The following is an 18707-nucleotide window of genomic DNA, read 5'->3' as shown; positions in this document are numbered from 1 at the left end:
GATTGCTGCTGCTTTTCGGTTTTAAAAGCAGACCCTTCGGCCCATCGAGTCCATGCCGACCATCAATCAACCATTCACATTAGTTCTATGTTAACGCACATTTGCATCTACTCCCTGCATACCAGAGGCCAATTAATGCACAAACTTGCACGTCTTTGGGATGTGGGAGGAAACTGGAGCACCCGGAGGAAACCCATGCAGTCACAGTGAGAATGTGCAAACAAGTCAAGTCAAGTCAAGTTTATTTGTCACATACACATACACGATGTGCAGTGAAATGAAAGTGGCAATGCCTGCGGATTGTGCACAAAAAAGAATTACAGTTACATATAAATAAAGTTAATAAAGTTACTATAGTGTAGACAAAATTAGTCTCTGGAGTTATAAAAGTTGACAGTCCTGATGGCCTGTGGGAAGAAACTCCGTCTCATCCTCTCCGTTTTCACAGCGAGACAGCGGAGGCGTTTGCCTGAACGTAGCAGCTGGAACAGTCTGTTACTGGGGTGGCAGTGGTCCCTCATAATCTTACTTGCTCTGGATCTGCACCTCCTGGATCTGCATCTCCTGCACCTCCTGATGACACCCAGACTCCCCAGCACCTAAGGCCAGGGCTGAACCTTATGCATATGTTTGTGTATAAGCAAAAATATATTGGAAACAAAAATCCCAAACTTGTTTTTATGGTAGCCTTTGGCCATCGTCCCAAATACGTTTCACGTAGCTAATGCCCCCATTTCTCTGATAAGCAGATTTCTTCCCCTAGTTTTGGCAATATTTACTTCATCCTCTTTCCTCTCTTCCTTTCAAACTATTGGTTCACATTTATCCACACTGAGTTTTATCTCACCCACTCAATGCAAATGTATTCATGGAAGTTTGAAATAAAGTGTATATTTTCCATTGGGAACACGAGTGAATCTAACACTGAACATCAAAAGCATCCACTAATTATTCATCTTTGGAGACCCAAGAAAGTGCAGTTGCTGGAATCTTGAGCTGGAGGAGGCTGCATCTGTGAAAGGAATGGGCAGACATTTTCATGTTGGGACCCTTCATTAGACTGATAGTTCTGAAACATATCCATTCCCTCTACAGATGCTACCTGACCTGCTGAGATCCTGCTAATGTTAGTTTAATTTACTTTAGTTCAGAGAAACAGCATGGAGACAGGCCTTTCGAAGTCGCTGATATATTTTGTTGTACTTTAATAGCAAGAGAAAGTGTAAAATATTAGATTTCAAATAATAAAAGGCTACTGCTCTTTGTCAGGACTAGACTTTAGAAAATAAAGGTTTCGAAAACTGAAATGGATCATTTTCGCAACAATAGGGGAAAGAGAAACGAATTTTCATAATTGCATTGATATTTTGATACCAAAACTTAGCGATCCTTATTATCATAACTTAACAAGCAATTTCCACTACCTTAAATACACTACCTAATCTTTCTCTTACAGAGTATGTCAAAGCAAAGTGACATCAACTTGGGCCCATCAGCCAATCCTTTGTAAGTATATTTTGTTACCAGAATGATAATCTAATTTTGATACTTGGAAAAACAACCGATTAGACATGAAAATATTTCACTTAAAATGATTATTTGTTTGCAGTGCCAAACCAACAGACTTTGATTTTCTAAAAGTTATTGGAAAAGGGAGTTTTGGGAAAGTAAGTAAACTGTTTTACTATTATTTTGCTTCCATTTCTATTTTACCTTATTTACACTATCAACTGGTAGAGCTGATGCTTCACAACACCAGAGACCCGGATTGGATCCTGACCTTGTGTGCTCTCTGTATGGAATTTGCACCTTCTCCCTGTAGCCCGCGTGGATTTCCTCACACATCCCAAAGACATGCAAGTTTGTAAGTTAATTGGCCTCTGTCAAATTGCCCCGAATATATTGGGAGTGGATGGAAAAGTGGGATAATATAGAACTAGTGTGAACGGGTTATATGGTGGGTGTGGACTCGGTGGGTTGAAGAATCTGTTTCCATGCTGTATGTCTAAAAAAACTGCTGTGCCACAGTGCCATCCTATGTTGGTTCAGCTGCCACAGACCCAGTGTCCAAGAGCAGCAGAGGTCATTGAATTATCTGATATGTTCACATCAAATCTCCTCTTTTTCATTTCTCCGTCATCCGGTTGTGTCTTCTGATGTATAAATTGGAAATGGTGGAAGGGTATACCTCTTGGTTGTTGTGCACTAAGCCAAACATGCTAGACAAACATGCAGGTGTGCCACAGTGGTGTAGCTGGCAGAGATGCTGCCTCACCGTGCCAGAGACCCAGGTTTGATCTTGACTTCAAGTGTGTAGTTTGCACATTCCCCCTGTGACGCGTGGGTTTCCTACGGATGCTCCGGTTTCCTCCCACATTCTGAAGATGTGCGGGTATGTAGGTTAATTGGCCTCTAAATTGCCCCTTGTGTGCAGGGAGTGGATGAGAAAGTGGGATAACATTGGACTAGTGTGAATGGTCAGCATGAACATATGTCCAAATGGCTTGTTTCCATGCTGTATCTCTAAACTAAATTAATAAGTTTCTCCTTCAAAAACTATTTTGAAGCAGTTTTACTAAATATTTATATTTTTTCACCCACTTTCGATAGAATGACATTGAAAAAGATGTGCTTTTTCCATCATGTCAGATAAAAAAGCCACATAAATGAGCATCTGGCTTTATGTATATTCAAATCCAGCCAAAAATAACTTACAGAGTAGTCAATACACGAGTACCATGCTTGGCATTAAGCCGCAGAGCACTGATTTATTATAATGCTCTTGGTCTGTGATTCCAAATGAACCTGTAAAAACTACGTATGATCCAGCTAGAGGCTCCTGTGCTAAGAACCTTGCAATTTCTGCTGCAATTAAATTTTTGCTGCAATGACATTGAGGTCGCATGAATCTGTTTGGACTAGAGATAGGACTGTGGTTTCAGAACTCGGAACTGAAATGTGCTAAACCATGACCAGCACAGTGCGTGCCAGGCATTATTGGGTACTGGCAGCAATTGCTCCATTTGCAGTCAGAACACCCAGATTCTATGATCCTGTTGGGTGCGATGGAAGCTGCTGCCTCTTCCCTCTGTTTGCCTGCAAAGCTGTCCTTGGCTCTGCCATTTCTCTATGATGACAAGTTTAATGACCAGTGACCTCCATTTCGTATTTTACCATCGAGAAATCTCTGGGAGTCAAGAGAGCTGTGCAACCCAAGCAAAGGGAGAGGGGGGTGGCAGCTTCCAGTACGCCCAGCAGGAGGTCACAAAAGAAACCACAGGAAGATAGACACAAAATGCTGGAGTAACTCAGAGGGACAGGTAGCATCTCTGGAGAGAGGGAATGGGTGACATTTCAAGTCGAGACCCTTCTTCAGACTGAGCATCAGGGGAGAGTGAGTCTAGAGATATAGGAGTGAAAATGACAGATCAAAGCGGATGCTGATAAGGAAATGTGACAACATGGCATACTGTCAATAACATTGAATCGGGAGGACAGTAGAACTAGTATGAGAACTAGGATAGGGAGGGACAGAGAAAGCAAGAGTGATGATGTTAGAGAAATCAATATTTATACCATTGGGTTAGAAGCTGCCCAAGCGAAATATGAGGTGCTGTTCCTCCAATTTGCATTGGGTCTCATTCTGACAATGGAGGAGGCCCAGGAGAGAAAGGTCATTATGAGAATGGGAGGGGGAGTTAAAGTGTTTAGCAACTGGGAGATCACGTAGGCCTAGGTGAACAGAGCGGAGGTGTTCCGCAAAACAATCGTTGAGCCTGCACTTGATCTCGCCAATATATAGTCCACACCTGGAACAGCAGATACAGTAGATGAGGTTGGAGGAGGTACAAGTGAACCTCTGCCTCACCTGAATGGAGTCGAGGGAGGAGGTATAGGGACAGGTGTTGCATCTCCTGTGGTTTCAGGGGATGGTACCTGGGGAGGGGGTGGTTTGGGTGGGAAGGGCTGAGTTAACCAGGGAGTTGTGGAGGGATCGGTTGTTGCGGAAAGCGGAAAGGAGCGGAGATGGGAAGATGTGGCTAGTGGTGGGAGGCCACAGGGTTGAGACAATCTGTTTACACATGAAGCTGGTACTGCCAGTCCCCTCACCTCAGTGTTGATTGGCTGCACTGTTTGCCAAATCCCATTCATCACCCCACACAGACACCCATAAAGCATTGCCTCAGTGGCTCACTCCATGTCAAGCTACACAGCGACGTGATCACTTTAACCATTTCAAAGCTGTGCAAATACCAACAGAGTGCTATGCTCTCAACCAGGTTTCCATTACAGCAGTGCTGTCAGTCATGGGGCGGCACAGTGGCGCAGCGGGAGAGTTGTTGCCATTACAGCGGCAGAGCCCAGGTTCGATCCTGTGACTGAGTGGGTTTCCTCTAGATGCTCTGGTTTCCTTCCACAGTCTAAAGACAGGCAAGTTTGTAGTTTAATTATGTAAATCGTCCCCAGTGTGTAGGATAGAACTAGTAAACGGGCGATTGTGGTCTGTGTGGACTCGGTGGGCCGAAGGGCCTGTTTCCGCACTGTAGCCCAAAATTAAACTAAACTAATGGATCTCTTTATGGTGCTATAATAACACATTTAAGTGCTGTTTCTAAGAGCGCAATCATTCCTGAGAATGCATCTTGAGGGCCAAGCAAAGTCCCAGTGTATAATGTTGCAAAGTGCTTAGCATTTAATGTATATTACAGAGTTGAGACTTTAATCCTAATGTATTAATGTTGATTTAGGTTCTCCTTGCGAAACGTAAATCTGATGGCAGATTCTATGCAATCAAAGTCTTGCAGAAGAAAATGATCCTAAAAAAAAAAGAGGTATGTACTAAGTTATTATGGGAACAGGCCCTTCGGCCCACAATGTCTGTGCCAAACATGATGCCAGGTTAAACTAATCTCCTCTGCCTGTAGTTGATCCATATCCTGCCGTTCCCTACATATCCATATGTCTATCTAAAAGCCTTTTAAATGTCCATATCATACCTTCTTCCACAACCACCCTTGGCAGCACGTTCCAGGAACCCACCACTCCCGAGACATCAAAAACTTCCCCCACAAATTTTCATTAAACTTTGCCCCTTTCACCTTAAACCTATGGCCTCTGGTCTTTGACATTTCCACATGGGAAAAAAACATTGTGTTTATCCTAAGTGAATAATTAAATATATACACTGAAATATTATTCTGGAAATCTTCATTGATGTACTATTATGGGCTTAAGGAATTTTCTCACTCCCAAAAGTATCAAAATTCAGCAAAAGTTTACTTGATCATATGTAATATTTAATTAAATCAAACGGTAGCAGTGTAGTCGATGTTTGGAAGTTTAAACAATTTCATTGTATTTGCTTCCTGATGAGAATTGTCATTAACTATTGGCATAATTATGTTGACAGTCACAGGTAGGATTACTGACCTGTTTAGACATTGGAGAAATGATCCAACAATCATATCGTTGGCTAGAGCCAAATTGATACAGGAATGAGACAGAGATCAGCTCTGAGGAATTCCGAGCAGGAGAGATGGCTACGTGTTTGACAGGTGAAGTTAAACTCTGATAGTCCTCTATCCAATTGTTCAGAAGTCCCAATTGTTTGGCATCTAACTCACCGTTAGATGCTGGTCCCGTGCTTCCTTTAATACCCTGAAAACCCAGAACCCATAATCAGTTTAAAATCACCAGCGTTCTGTTTCTGAGCTGACTTTAAACTTATTGGATTCTTTTTATCATAATTCACTAGGAAATTGATTATACTGGTTCATTACATCTAAAAAAGGTGAATTATATATCTGTAACATCTGCTAGTCTGCCACTGCCAAAGTCTGGGGCTTGTCAGATTAACACAGTTTTACTGTCAATTTACGAACTTTGCCACAGAAAGTTAATTTTTTTAATTGAAATATTGAAAGATACAGCATGGAAACAGACCCTCTGGCCCCAAGAGTCCACGTTGACCATCAATTACCTCTTCACACTAGTTCTACGTTGACCAACTTTCTCATCCACTCCCTTCAAACAAGGCAGTTTGCAGAGGCCAATTAACCTACAAACCCGCACATCTTTGGAATGTGGGAGGAAACCCACATGATCACAGGGAGAAATGCAAATGAGGCACAGACAGCACCCAAGGTCAGGATCGAACCCTGAGTCTTTGGCACTGAGAGGCAGCAGCTCTACCAGCTGCACCACTGTGCTGAGTTGAAGAATAAGCAAAATTTATATTGATCATTTCAATATTTTGAGGTACTAAAGCAGCCAATTTAAAATGTTGCCGTTTTATGCAAACACCGGCAGTAATATCAACTCTTTTCTTTAAATGGACCTGCTTCTGGGGGGCTTGTCACCTTAATTGAGGAAAATTGTTAAAGATAGTAGGAAAGAAGAATTTGCATTTACTTAGCGTCTTTCATAACTCTGTTCCAATGTGCTTTATGACCAATGATGTAATGTAGTTACTGTTAAAATGGAGGAAACTGCACCAATTGTGCATAACAAAATGTCAAAACCAAATTCCCATATTGATGTTTCTGTCTTGGGCCTCCTCCATTGGCAGAGTGAGGTCACACGCCTTCCCAATCCCACACTGACCTTTCTGTCCTGGGCCTCCTCCATTTGCCAGAGTGAGGCCACATGCAAATTGGAGGAACAGCATCCCATATTTCACTTGGGTAGCTTACATCCCAGCCGTATGAACATTGTAAGCCTCTTGAGGTCACACCATCCCCAGCCAACAGCTGGGTAACCAACCTGCCCGAGGTAATCTGTTGTCAGCCCAGATTTGTCATGGTCTTTCCCGCCTCCCTTCCCCCCCCCACCTACTTTCAGCCTGATGAAGAGTCCCGATGCAAAATGTCACCAATCCTTTTCTCCAGAGATAATGCCTGACCCGCTGAGTTTCTCAAGCACTTTGTATCTACCTAAAGATGACTAGATGTGTTCTGAGGGAGTGGATCTTTTCAGAACACTGGTAAGAGCTTCCTAGAGTTGCTGAATGGTAAAGCCCAGGATGAAAACAATCACTCCTTCATTGTTCCACCAGTTCTTTCTTAAGAGTTCTGACAAAGATCCTTCTCTCCACTCCTCCCCCTGAGGGACATCCAATGAATATGTTTTCATACGTATATTTAATATGTTAATAGGAACAGAACTATAATTTGTAAGATAAATGAAGTTAGAACCAATTGAGTATGAATTCCCATGAATACAAAATCTACAAAATTAAAGTATGTAATTTTAAGTGTTCTGACTAGCGAATGTATAAACATACCATGTGGTTGTTTACTCAAAATCTAATGTTACCTATTTTAAATTAGCAAAAGAACATAATGGTAGAACGCAATGTGCTGCTGAAAAATCTCAAGCATCCTTTTCTGGTTGGGCTTCACTACTCCTTTCAAACAACTGAAAAGCTCTATTTTGTCCTGGATTATGTGAATGGTGGTGAGGTGAGCAGATCATAATCCTTTAGAAATGTATTATAGTATTTATATTTAACTGATGAATCAGTTTCCTTGCTATTCGCTCTTGTTTCCCTGTGTTCTATTATTTGTCCTGTTCTATGTGGCATAATATTGCTTTGAATGTTTGTACATGACTACATTCCTTCTATCCAAGACTTGAATGTACTGGTAAACCATTCCCTGATTTGCTTTGATCATCTACTTCCTGGAGTCACTGACAAAATAAATAACAAATTCCATGAAGTGGATACAAAAACTCAGCAGATCTGAAAGTCTGAAATAAAAGTAGAATATGTTGTCTACAGCCAATAGTTCAAGGAATAGTCATGGAGTAAAACTTGGAAGGTGATTGACCATGGTACAAAAGCAGAAGTCTTTGGAGGCTGGAAATATTTCCAACAGGTTTGACATTAAATTTACATTTCATCATCCTGGTTTGCAAGAGATATCACTCATTGATACCCAAGGGTTTATAAATCAGGTGTAGGAAGGAACTACAGATGTTGGGTTACAGCGAAGATAAGACACAAAATACTGGAGTAGCTCAGCGGGTCAGGCAGCATCTCTAGAGAAAAGGAAGTGGTGTTCAGTCTGAAGAATGTCACCTGTTCCATTTCTCCAGAGAAGCTGCCTGACCCGTTGAGCTATTCCAGCATTTTGTGTCTACCTTTATAAATCAGGTGCCTGGTAGAATCGGTAGTGAGTAGTGTCACAGTGGTGCTTTGAACGTTTGTCTTTCCCAGTTGTCATTACAGGAAGAGACACAATATGTTAAAGAAGAGGAAGGTGAAGAGGTGAAATAGTGAGGCAGGGAATTCCAGAGCTAATCCAAAGGCATAAGAGACCAGAATCAGCAGAAGACCATTCAGCAAAGATTGCAAGGTGAAAGAAGTTAGAGATATAGGAAGAGCAAAACAATGGCATGAAAAATGTGTAACTGAGGTTCTGAGGAGCAGGACCAAACTTGGGCTGAATATGAAGATATGCTTGTTGTGGCTACCAGAGTGGAGTTTCTGATGAATTAAAGGTTATGGCAAATGACCAGAAAACATTGGAATAATCAAATCTAAAGCTAACAAAAATATGGTTGAGGATCTTGCAGGCAGATAGATTGAGATAGGGCAGAAACCATAAAGCAGAATAGGATTGGGTTTAGTGGACAGGTACAGATGCATATGCATGTGGAACATTTAATGTACAGCTTTAATGAGGATTCTGGTTTACAATGTATTATTTGAATCAGGATCAAGGTAAAATAAAATAAGTAATGGGTGGGACAAAGCGATTATATTATTTTCAAGTATGAGGTAGAGCCTGGTTGATTGTTCAGGGTGTTCTAGGAAGACCATATTAAAAAGTATTTTAGGAAGAAGACCATATTAAAAAGAAATTCTCCTCCATGAGATGTAATTAATACACCATAACTACTAAGCAGATTGACTATTTCCATCCAGAAGCCACATAATACTAGAAATAAGGAACTGCAGAATTATAATCCTGGGTGGCCATTTCTGGTGTTCAAGGATTAACCTGTTTAGGTCTGAAGAAGGGTCCTGACCCGAAACATCACCTATCCGTGTTCTTCAAGCATGCTGCCTGACCCGCTGTTAGTCCAACACTGTGTGTCTTTTTTTCATGTAATGCTACCTGACCCATCCAGAGTCATGAATTAGCACTTTTTAGCAGTGACCTTTAATTGCAGCTCTTCTTCCATTTGCAACAAGAACACACTTTCCCTGAGCCCAGAGCGAGATTTTATGCATCAGAGGTGGCCAGTGCAATAGGATACCTACACTCCCTCAACATTGTGTATCGGTGAGTTTTGTTGCAAAAATCCTATATATTTATTGCAAATGTTCAAAGGTTCTGCAGTTAAGTGTTAGATCATTTTGTCTTCCAGGGATTTAAAGCCTGAAAACATTCTCCTAGATTCTCAGGTATTATTTATGCACAAATATCTCAGTACTTTCAAACTCTGTCACGACATCCAGTTGATAATGATTTTTTTTCATATTTCAGGGTCATATTGTACTAACAGACTTTGGTCTTTGTAAAGAAGTCATAGAACCAACAGGAACAACATCTACTTTCTGTGGGACTCCCGAGGTGAGAAAGTGACCAGCAGACTCGTATTTAATTTGGCCTATAAGTATATAATAAACACACAACTCCTTGAGAAATAAATTACAAAGGTGCTTTTTATAATAAAAATTCAACCAGCAAAGAGTATTTTCAGATAAGTATAAATCAGATATATGTCTTTGATTCTTCTTTTAGATTTAATGGCATCTAGACGTCCCAAACCTGCCTCTTCAAATAGTATCTGAACATTATCAAGTGTCTTGTTTTTCACTCTTCATGCATATTACACAGGTGAAAATGGGTTCAACTTTGAACACTGGAAATGCCCACATATGAATATAAATTTCATTTTCTCACCAACTTCACAGGAGATGAGAACATAGAACAGTACAACACAGGAACAGGTCCTTTGGTCCACAATGTCCATGCTTGAACATGATGCCAGATTAAACTAATCCTATCTGACTGCACATTATCAATCTCCCTCCATTCCCTGCATATCCATGTGTACCACGTTGTACCCCTGTACAATGACAATAAAGATATATTGTTGTATTGTATTGTATTGTGTCTATCAAAAAACCTCTTAAATTCCATTATCATGTCTGCCTCTACCACCAACCCTTACACTTGACTACCTCTGTGGCACAACTCCTTTAAACTTTGGGAATATGGAGAACTTTCATGAGAGATGGTCAACATCAGGCCGATGATCTGATTTCTAATTAATTGTTGGCTTATTTTTATCTTGCACAAATTTATTATCATATTAAATATTTATTGGTTCAATTTCATACTTGCTGGAAGTGATGTTTCTCATAGAAAAGATTACAAGCATCCATTCTAAATCCATTTTGCTTTAATAGTATCTTGCCCCAGAAGTACTAAGAAAACATCCATATGATCGTACTGTTGACTGGTGGTGCTTTGGGGCAGTCCTCTTTGAGATGCTGCTTGGATTGGTAAGTAATGGATTCTATTCTATGAGCCAGAAGCAAAATCCAAACCATGGCAATCAGATTAAAAGCAAATAGCTGGAGAAGCTCAGTAGGGGGGAAGGGATGGTTGACGCTTCAGGTCAATACCCTGCATTAGCAGTGAGAGTGCAGAGGGAAAGCTAGTCTGCATAAAGAAGTGAGAGAGTGGGGTGAGATGTGGGCTGGTTGATGATTGGTGAACAAGGTGAACTATCTAGGATTATAAATCCTAGATTTTTTGCTTCAGTGTCAGCACTTTCTTGAGTTTCTACTCTTGTATCTAAATGTCAATTCCATACAGAAGTGACAGACAAAACTGCAGACGGGTCCTGGATTTGAGCAGGTAGAGGGGAATTTTAGCTATACAACAAGGAAACAGGCCCTTATGCCCAGGGTCCATGCCAACCAGTGATCCCTGTTACACTCGCACTATCCTACGCACCCTGGACAATTTACAATCTTTACCAAGCCAATTAATCTACAAACCTGTACATCTTTGGAGTGGGAGAGGAAACCGGAGTACCCAAAGAAAACTCATGAGGTCATAGAGAGAACATACAAACTCCATACAGACAGCACCCTTGGTCAGGATCGAACCCGGGTCTCTGGTGCTGTAAGGCAGCAACTCTACTGCTGTGCCGCCCCAAAGAGATGAAAAGGGATTTTGGATACACATTGAGTACTGAAGGAGGCAGTTTGTCCAACCAGCTCAATGCTGTTCTTCCAAAGTGAAATCCAATTATGCCCACAACCATAATATTTCACACTTTCCACATGGTTCTACAGTTCCTTTCTTTGTCGAATAATTATACAGTTTCATTGAGAAGATCCAACAGAATCCAAATCCCACAAAGCAGTGCTTTTAAACCATTTTGTAAAGAAGTATTATCCTTATTGTACCTGTGGTCAATTTCCCAACAGCCTTAAATCTGGCTTTATGATCAACTACCCTTCACCCAATGCAAACAATCACTCTTTAGTTACTTTAGCTAATTCTTGGTAAAGTTATAAATAAATTTACTTTGTAGTATTTTCAAATAATGTGTAAATAAACTAAAAGCTTTTGACTGCTCTGTTTGATACTATGATAGTGGTAATAATGATGAGACATTCTAAAGAATGCTCATGTCCTACTAATTTACAATGTTATCCTTGACAACAAATCTGAAAAGAAATATGATTAAACAGTGGGCTTCTATTTATTCCTTCCTTCGTACAAACTGCTCTTGACACAAATCTAAGTAGCAGATTTAGGGCGGCACAGTGGCGCAACGATACAGTTGCTGCCTTACAGCGCTAGAGACCTGAGTTCCAACTATGGATGCTGTCTGTACGGAGTAGTATGTTCTCTCTGTGACCGAGTGGGTTCTCTCTGAGATCTTTGTTTTCCTCCCACACTCCAAAGACGTACAGGTATGTAGGTTAATTGGCTTGGTATAATTGTAAATTATCCCTAGTGTGTGTAGAATAGTGTGTGAGCAGTGGGCAGGTGATATAGACCTGCACAGGAAGATAGATAGACGCTCCCGCTCCCACGAGTCTCGGGCAGATGAGGCTCATCAGCCTAGGAAGGCAGTCCATCTAGGAGAGGGAAAACTTTGATCTAAAACCTCTACCGCCTTGTGGCCATATCCAGTCATGGAGAAGGCTCCAGGAGTAAACCTCAAGAATAATCCGGAGTCAGAGACCCGAAGGCAGTTTGTCATTGTCTACAATCTCGTTCTGGCAGCTCCTGTGATGGTGCTGGTGCCAAACTGTAACGGCTCTGCTGTTCCTTTGGATCGATTAGCGAGGTGGAGAGGGGGGGGACGTGCTGCATGGGCAACAGCCTGCCCTTCATATGACATCGCCCAGGCTTGCTTACCCATGGTCATGACCGAGGGGGGCCTTACCCATGACCGAGGGGGGCCTTACCCATGACCGAGGGGGGCCTAAGAAGATCGGTGTAGAATAGTGTTAGTGTGCGGGGATCGCTGTTCGTTGCGGACTCGGTGGACCGAAGGGTCTGTTTCCGCACTGTATCTCTAAACTAAACGCAACTAGATTTGAGACTGATACCGAAGCATGCAAGGATTGGGTGAAGATGTTAACTTGTTTTCCTTTCTGTGGACAGCCACCCTTCTATAGTCGGAATGTAGCTGAGATGTATGATAACATTCTCCACAAGCCACTCCAGTTGCCAATGAACATATCAACAGCTGCTCGTGATATTCTGACAGGACTTCTACAAAAAGATCAAAAGAGACGATTAGGAGCTCAAGCAGATTTTGTGAGTGTACATTTTGTATGTGTCTGAACACCGAGTTAAATGAATCTAACAATACCTCACATTTGCTGGAAAGAGAGCTAATCAGATTCAGGCAAAATGATTTTAGATGATGCAGATCATGCTTGACTAACTTACTGTTTTATTTTGACAGATGGCAGACTCGTACATAGGAGAGAGCCATTGAATATGACCTTGCAGACTTCCAGTTATTATTTCACACTCTGTCACATATTAAGCCACTTAATAAGCTCAAGGCCTTTGAACAAAGGAATATATTAAAATAGAATCATATTATAGTATTTAATGGTTGAATTGTACTTTATTTTCATATGTACCTAAGTGCAGTACATTGAAATTAATTTTGCATACAGTTCAGTAAATATTTTACTATACATAGGCAGTCATATTCAAGTACAAGAGAGTAAGAATAGATTACACTGAAATAGCATATAAGCATTGCCACGTTTCCATCACAATCTTGTACCCTTCAAGTTCAAAGTTGTTAAAGGTCTTAATTTGCCATAAAGGCCTGTTGTCCTGGTGGCAGCACTGGGTTGGAGTTGCAGGATTGGCCTAGCCAGGCAATATTGTCGATGCCCTCCACTGCCATTACAGCTATCTGGATGGTAGCCAGTTACATGTAGATTATTATGAAGTTGAGTTGAGACACTTTTGTGTTCAATTCATTTTATAAATGCGAAAAACAAGCTAATGGGGAAACTTAGTGGATCCAACAACATCTGAGGAGGAAACGAATTGTCAACATTTCAAGTTGTACGTAACTCAGCTGATTGATTCTCTGAGTTCCTCTGGCAGTTTGTTTTTTGCTTCAGATTCTAGCATCTGTAGTATCTTGTGTCTTTATTTGAGACAATGGATTGATTGAGATGCATGGAATGATCCAAAATGTCCAGATAATATCAAATAATGAACAATAGCAAAGAATGATTATCAGTTCATACAATTTCAAAAAGATTTTGATCAGCTAGAACAATGGACAACTTTAATAGGAAATTTGAGTGAGATTTGGCAGAGAGAAGATTGATGTCAGCTGTGCACTAAATTGGTATACAGTGCATTCAGAAAGTATTCATTTTTTCCTTCACTTTTCCACATTTTGCTACGTTACAGCCTTACTTTAAAATGGATTAAATTCACATTTACATAAGCATTCAGACCCTTTACTCAGTACTTTGTTGAAGCAACTTTGGCAATGATTACAGCCTCAAGTCTTCTTGGGTATGATGATACAAGCTTGGTACACCTGTATTTGGGTCATTTCTCCTATTCTTCTCTGCAGATCCTCTCAAGGTCTGTCAGGTTGGATGGGGAGCGTCGATGCACAGCTATTTTCAGGTCCCTCCAGAGATGTTCGATCGGGTTCAAGTCCGGACTCTGGTTGGGCTACTCAAGGACATTCACAGACTTGTCACGAAGCCACTCCTGCGTTGTCTTGGCTGTGTGCTTAGGGTCGTTGTCCTGTTGGAAGGTGAACCTCCATTCCAGTCTGAGGTCCAGAACACTCTGGAGCAGGTTTTCATCAAGGATCTCTCTGTACTTTGCTCCGTTCATCTTTCTCTCAATCCTGACTAGTCTCCCATTTCCTTCCGCTGAAAATCATTCCCTTCAGCATGATGCTGCCACCACCATGCTTCACCGTAGGTATGGTATCGGCCAGGTGATGAGCAGTGCTGCTTGGCATTCAGGCCAAAGAGTTCAATCTTGGTTTCATCAGACCAGAGAATCTTGTTTCTCGGTCTGAGAGTCCTTTAGGTGCCTTTTGGAAAACTCCAAGCAGGCTGTCATGTGCCTTTTACTGAGGAGTGGCTTCCGTCTAGCCACTCTACCATAAAGGCCTGATTGGTGGAGTGCTGCAGATTTAGTTGTCCTTCTGGAAGGTTCTCCCATCTTCACAGAGGAACTCTGGAGCTCTGACAGAGTGACCATCGGGTTCTTGGTCACCTCCCTGACCAAGGCCCTTCTCCCCTGATTGCTCAGTTTGGCCAGGCGGCCAGCTCTATGAAGAGGTGGTTCCAAAGTTCTTCCATTTAAGAATGACGGAGGCCACTGCGCTCGTCAGGACCTGCAATGCTGCAGAAATTGTTTGATACCCTTCCCCAGATCTGTGTCTCAACACAATCCTGTCTCGGAGGTCTACGGACAATTTATTTGCCTACATGGCTTGGTTTTTGCTCCGACATGCACTGCCAACTGTGGGGCCTTATATAGACAGGTGTGTGCCTTTCCAAATCATGTCCAATCAATTTAATTTACCACTGGTGGACTCCAACAAAGTTGTAGAAACATCTCAAGGATAATCAATGGAAACGGGATGAACAGAAGCTCAATTTTGAGTGTCATAGCAAAGGGTCTGAATACTTATGTGAATGTGATATTTCAGTTGGGTTTTTTTTAATTACTTTGCAAAAATTTCTAAACACCTGTTCTCGCTTTTTTATTATGGGGTAGTGTGTGTAGATTGATGATTAAAAATTGAATTTAATCCATTTTAAAATAAGGCTGTAACGTAGCAAAATGTGGAAAAAGTGAAGGGGTCTGAATACTTTCTGAATGCACTGTGCACTCAGGTAATGGAGCAGGACAACAATCTTGGAATTTTAGTAGATGAGCCATCTAAACCATCAACAGAATGTTCCTTGGCTGCTAAGAAAATGCTAATTGAATATATAGGCGCATTATTCAGAGTATATGTATATTAGGAGATCTGAAGCTATGTTCAAAATATGTGGACCAGGTCTGAATCCCGATTTATAAAAGGATATTTAGCTTTGGGCACCCAATAGTGGATGAAGAATCTATTCTTTAAAAATCAAAATTAACCAAAGACTTTGGCAGGGCATGGTGATGTAGTTGGTAGAGCTGCTGCCTCAGAACATTAGAGACCTGGATTCGATCCTGACCTCGGATGCTGTTTATGTGGAGTTTGCACATTCTCCCTGTGACCCTGTGTTTCTCTTTTCTCTGGGTGCTTCGGTTTACTCCCACATCCCAAAGATGTGGGTTTGTAAGTTAATTGGCTTTGATAAAATTACTCCTAATAAAATACATAAGTCCTGAGTATTTTTTTAAACTGATGAAAGGCAAGGAAATATTGATGTTCAAAGGGACTTGGGTGTTCTAGTACACAAATCTCCACAAGCTAACTTACAGGTGCTACAGGCATTAAGGAAATCCAATATGTGCAACAGGATTTAAGTAAAAGAGTAAAGATGTTTTATGCCAATTTTTTTAGGCCTTGGTGTGACCATACGTAGGGTATCGTGTACAATTTTGGTTTACTTTCTTTTTACTGTTTGCTCCTCATCCTTTCTGTCAGCTCAGTCTGCCACAGGAATTGTCTGTTCTATTGTACTGGCATTTTTGATGTTGAACACAATGGACAATCAAACACTCAAAGCATCACATTAAACTGATACAAAACCAATACATAGATGCCAATACATCTTCAAAAGAACAGAAGAATTATTTAGCCAGAATGTCAACCGTGAAAACTCAGCAAAACTCAGCCCATTAAAAATCCAAAAAAGGATTTTAGTTTATCAAAAAATAATAATAAAATCAGGTAGTGTACATTCAACTTGCTGAGTATTTAATGGGAGCCTCATAAACCGTTGTCTTGTTTTCTCAGTGTCATACTGCGGATAATTAACAACACATGAAAGAACCTTAATTATACTAAAGAAAACTGTTTTTTTGCACTGACCAACGTGCTGATCATATTCTTTAATCCACAAAACACAATTTTAAGACCCATGAAGTGATGTTAAAATTTGATTAATTTTTCCATTCTTCTATCACAGCTTGATGTCAAAAAACACGCATTCTTTTCATCAATTGCCTGGGAGGATCTCTACAGTAAGAGAATTCCCCCACCATATAATCCCAATGTGGTAGGTGTTTTGGTTTCTGTTAGTTTTGTTTATTTTGTTGTGTGACATTTTGTAGAGAAAAACAATCCTCCAGTAAATCTAGCTCAGTATTGTAATAGTCTAACTGATAGAAATGAGGATCAAGATATCGATCTATTAGATACAGAGATAGATCCTCTATTGCCACTCATGTCATCCCTCACAACCCAATTTTCACTTGGTACAATATAGATCAGCAGCAACTATTTTTGTATTGTGTTGAATAAGATTGTGGTAGGCACCTCTAGAAACAGGAGGGAAGTTTCTGCTGGCTTTCTAGTTTTAGATAAAGGCTAGATCAAACTCATTGCTACTTGTGTATGTTTTGAGGTGCTTTCAAGTGTTTGTTGGAGGCAAAGAAGTGTTTTACAATCATAGAAGAACATATTTTCTTACCTTTATCAAGGTGAATTCCATAGCACAGATCGTTTAACATCCCTTTATTGATATATAAAAAGACCTAAAAAGATCAAAGAATCAGCTATGGTTTTCATGACATATCTGGTTCAGGTTTATTAGATCTGGGAATAGAATCACAGTACCTCCCAAACACATAATCTCTACCATTAAGGACAAGGGCAGCAGAAGCATGGGAACACCACCACCTGCAGGTTCCCCTCCAAGATGCATACCATCCTGACTGGTCCTTCATTGTCATTCGCTATAAATCCTAAAACCTGCACTGTGCACCCAACACCATGATGTAAGTACACTCATCAGAAATAATGCAGTGAATCAAGAAGATGGCTCACTGCCATTTTCTGAAGGTCAGAAATCCTGAAAATGAATGGAAAAAGAAAGCATCTATGCAAGAATCAAAGTGCAATTTAAATTGTCCATTTAATATGTGACAGACATTACAGGTATTGCAATTTACCCCAAATATGATCCTCAAGATATCTGGCTTGCCATCATTGATAGCATTGCCAAGGTAATTCTTTCCTAGAAAAGGATCATATCAATAAACTTCAAAACATTTCTTACTTTTCTTAAATTTGGCTCTAATGCATTGGGAAAATTAGCTTCACAGATTTATTTCTGATTTTATTTCAGGCTGGACCTGGTGATCTGCAGCACATTGATCCTGAATTCATGCAAGAAATTGTCCCTAACTCTGTTGGACGCATTCCTGACTCCACTATTAACAGCCCAACTGCAACAAGTGCATTTCTGGGATTTTCCTATGCTTCTACAGATGATCATTTAAGAAATTAACTAAATATTTATTTGAACTGAGCTACCTAAATGGATATTATTAGCTGAAGGTAGATAATATCATCAATACTAAAATGCTTCAGTCAAATGATTTCTGGGAAATGGATTCATATTTTGTATTTAAAATAATTTTCTTGCAGTTCACTGAAAAATATAACAGAAAAGAATTTATTAAAAATATGATTATATAATACACAGTGTACAGTGTAATAAAAACATAATAGAAAGGAATAGAAAAGAAAAACGCACTGCTCTCCCCACACTCTGCATCAATCCCAATTTAGGTATTAATTTAGGTTAATCCCTGGGATGGCGGGACTGTCATATGAGGAAAGATTGAAAAGACATATAACATATAAATATATATTATATAGAAACATATAAAATTATAAAAAGGACTGGACAAACTAGAAGCAGGAAAAATGTTCCTAATGTTGTGGGATTCCAGAAGCAGGGGCCACAGTCTAAGAATAAAGGGAGGCCATTTAAAACTGAGATGAGAAGAAACTTTTTCACCCAGAGAATTGTTAATTTGTGGAATTCTCTGCCACAGGAGGCAGTGGAGGCCAATTCACTGGATGAATTTAAAAGAGAGTTAGATAGAGCTCTTGGGGCTAGCGGAATCAAGGAGTATGGGGAGAAGGCAGGCACGGGTTGATTGTGGATGATCAGCCATGATCACAATGAATGGTGGTGCTGGCTCAAAGGGCTGAATGGCCGCCTCCTGTACCTATTTTCTATGTTTCTATGTTTTATCATC

General features: G+C 40.5%; 1 protein-coding gene across 1 annotated transcript; it reads left to right on the top strand.

Annotated features, from left to right (window-relative positions):
* Positions 1-1306: 1306 nt before the first annotated feature.
* sgk2a (serum/glucocorticoid regulated kinase 2a) lies at positions 1307-17947 on the top strand. Its single transcript, XM_078419274.1, has 12 exons — positions 1307-1335; positions 1453-1506; positions 1610-1667; positions 4749-4832; positions 7329-7460; positions 9178-9290; positions 9376-9412; positions 9495-9581; positions 10424-10519; positions 12648-12803; positions 16625-16714; positions 17786-17947. Exons 1-12 carry the CDS (start codon positions 1307-1309, stop codon positions 17945-17947), a joined length of 1098 nt encoding a protein of 365 aa, XP_078275400.1.
* The last annotated feature ends 760 nt before the right edge of the window (positions 17948-18707 follow it).

The sequence above is a fragment of the Rhinoraja longicauda genome, chromosome 22 (assembly GCF_053455715.1).
Source record: "Rhinoraja longicauda isolate Sanriku21f chromosome 22, sRhiLon1.1, whole genome shotgun sequence".
NCBI classification, from domain to species: domain Eukaryota; kingdom Metazoa; phylum Chordata; class Chondrichthyes; order Rajiformes; family Arhynchobatidae; genus Rhinoraja; species Rhinoraja longicauda.
This window is presented reverse-complemented; position numbering and strand designations above follow the sequence as displayed.

Excerpts from the sequence above, each read along its gene's own strand:
- sgk2a (XM_078419274.1), top strand. The coding sequence starts at position 1,307 with ATGGATCATTTTCGCAACAATAGGGGAAA. Across the intron at positions 10,520-12,647 it reads TTGAGATGCTGCTTGGATTG|CCACCCTTCTATAGTCGGAA; the intron begins GTAAGTAATGGA and ends TTCTGTGGACAG. Across the intron at positions 16,715-17,785 it reads CACCATATAATCCCAATGTG|GCTGGACCTGGTGATCTGCA; the intron begins GTAGGTGTTTTG and ends ATTTTATTTCAG.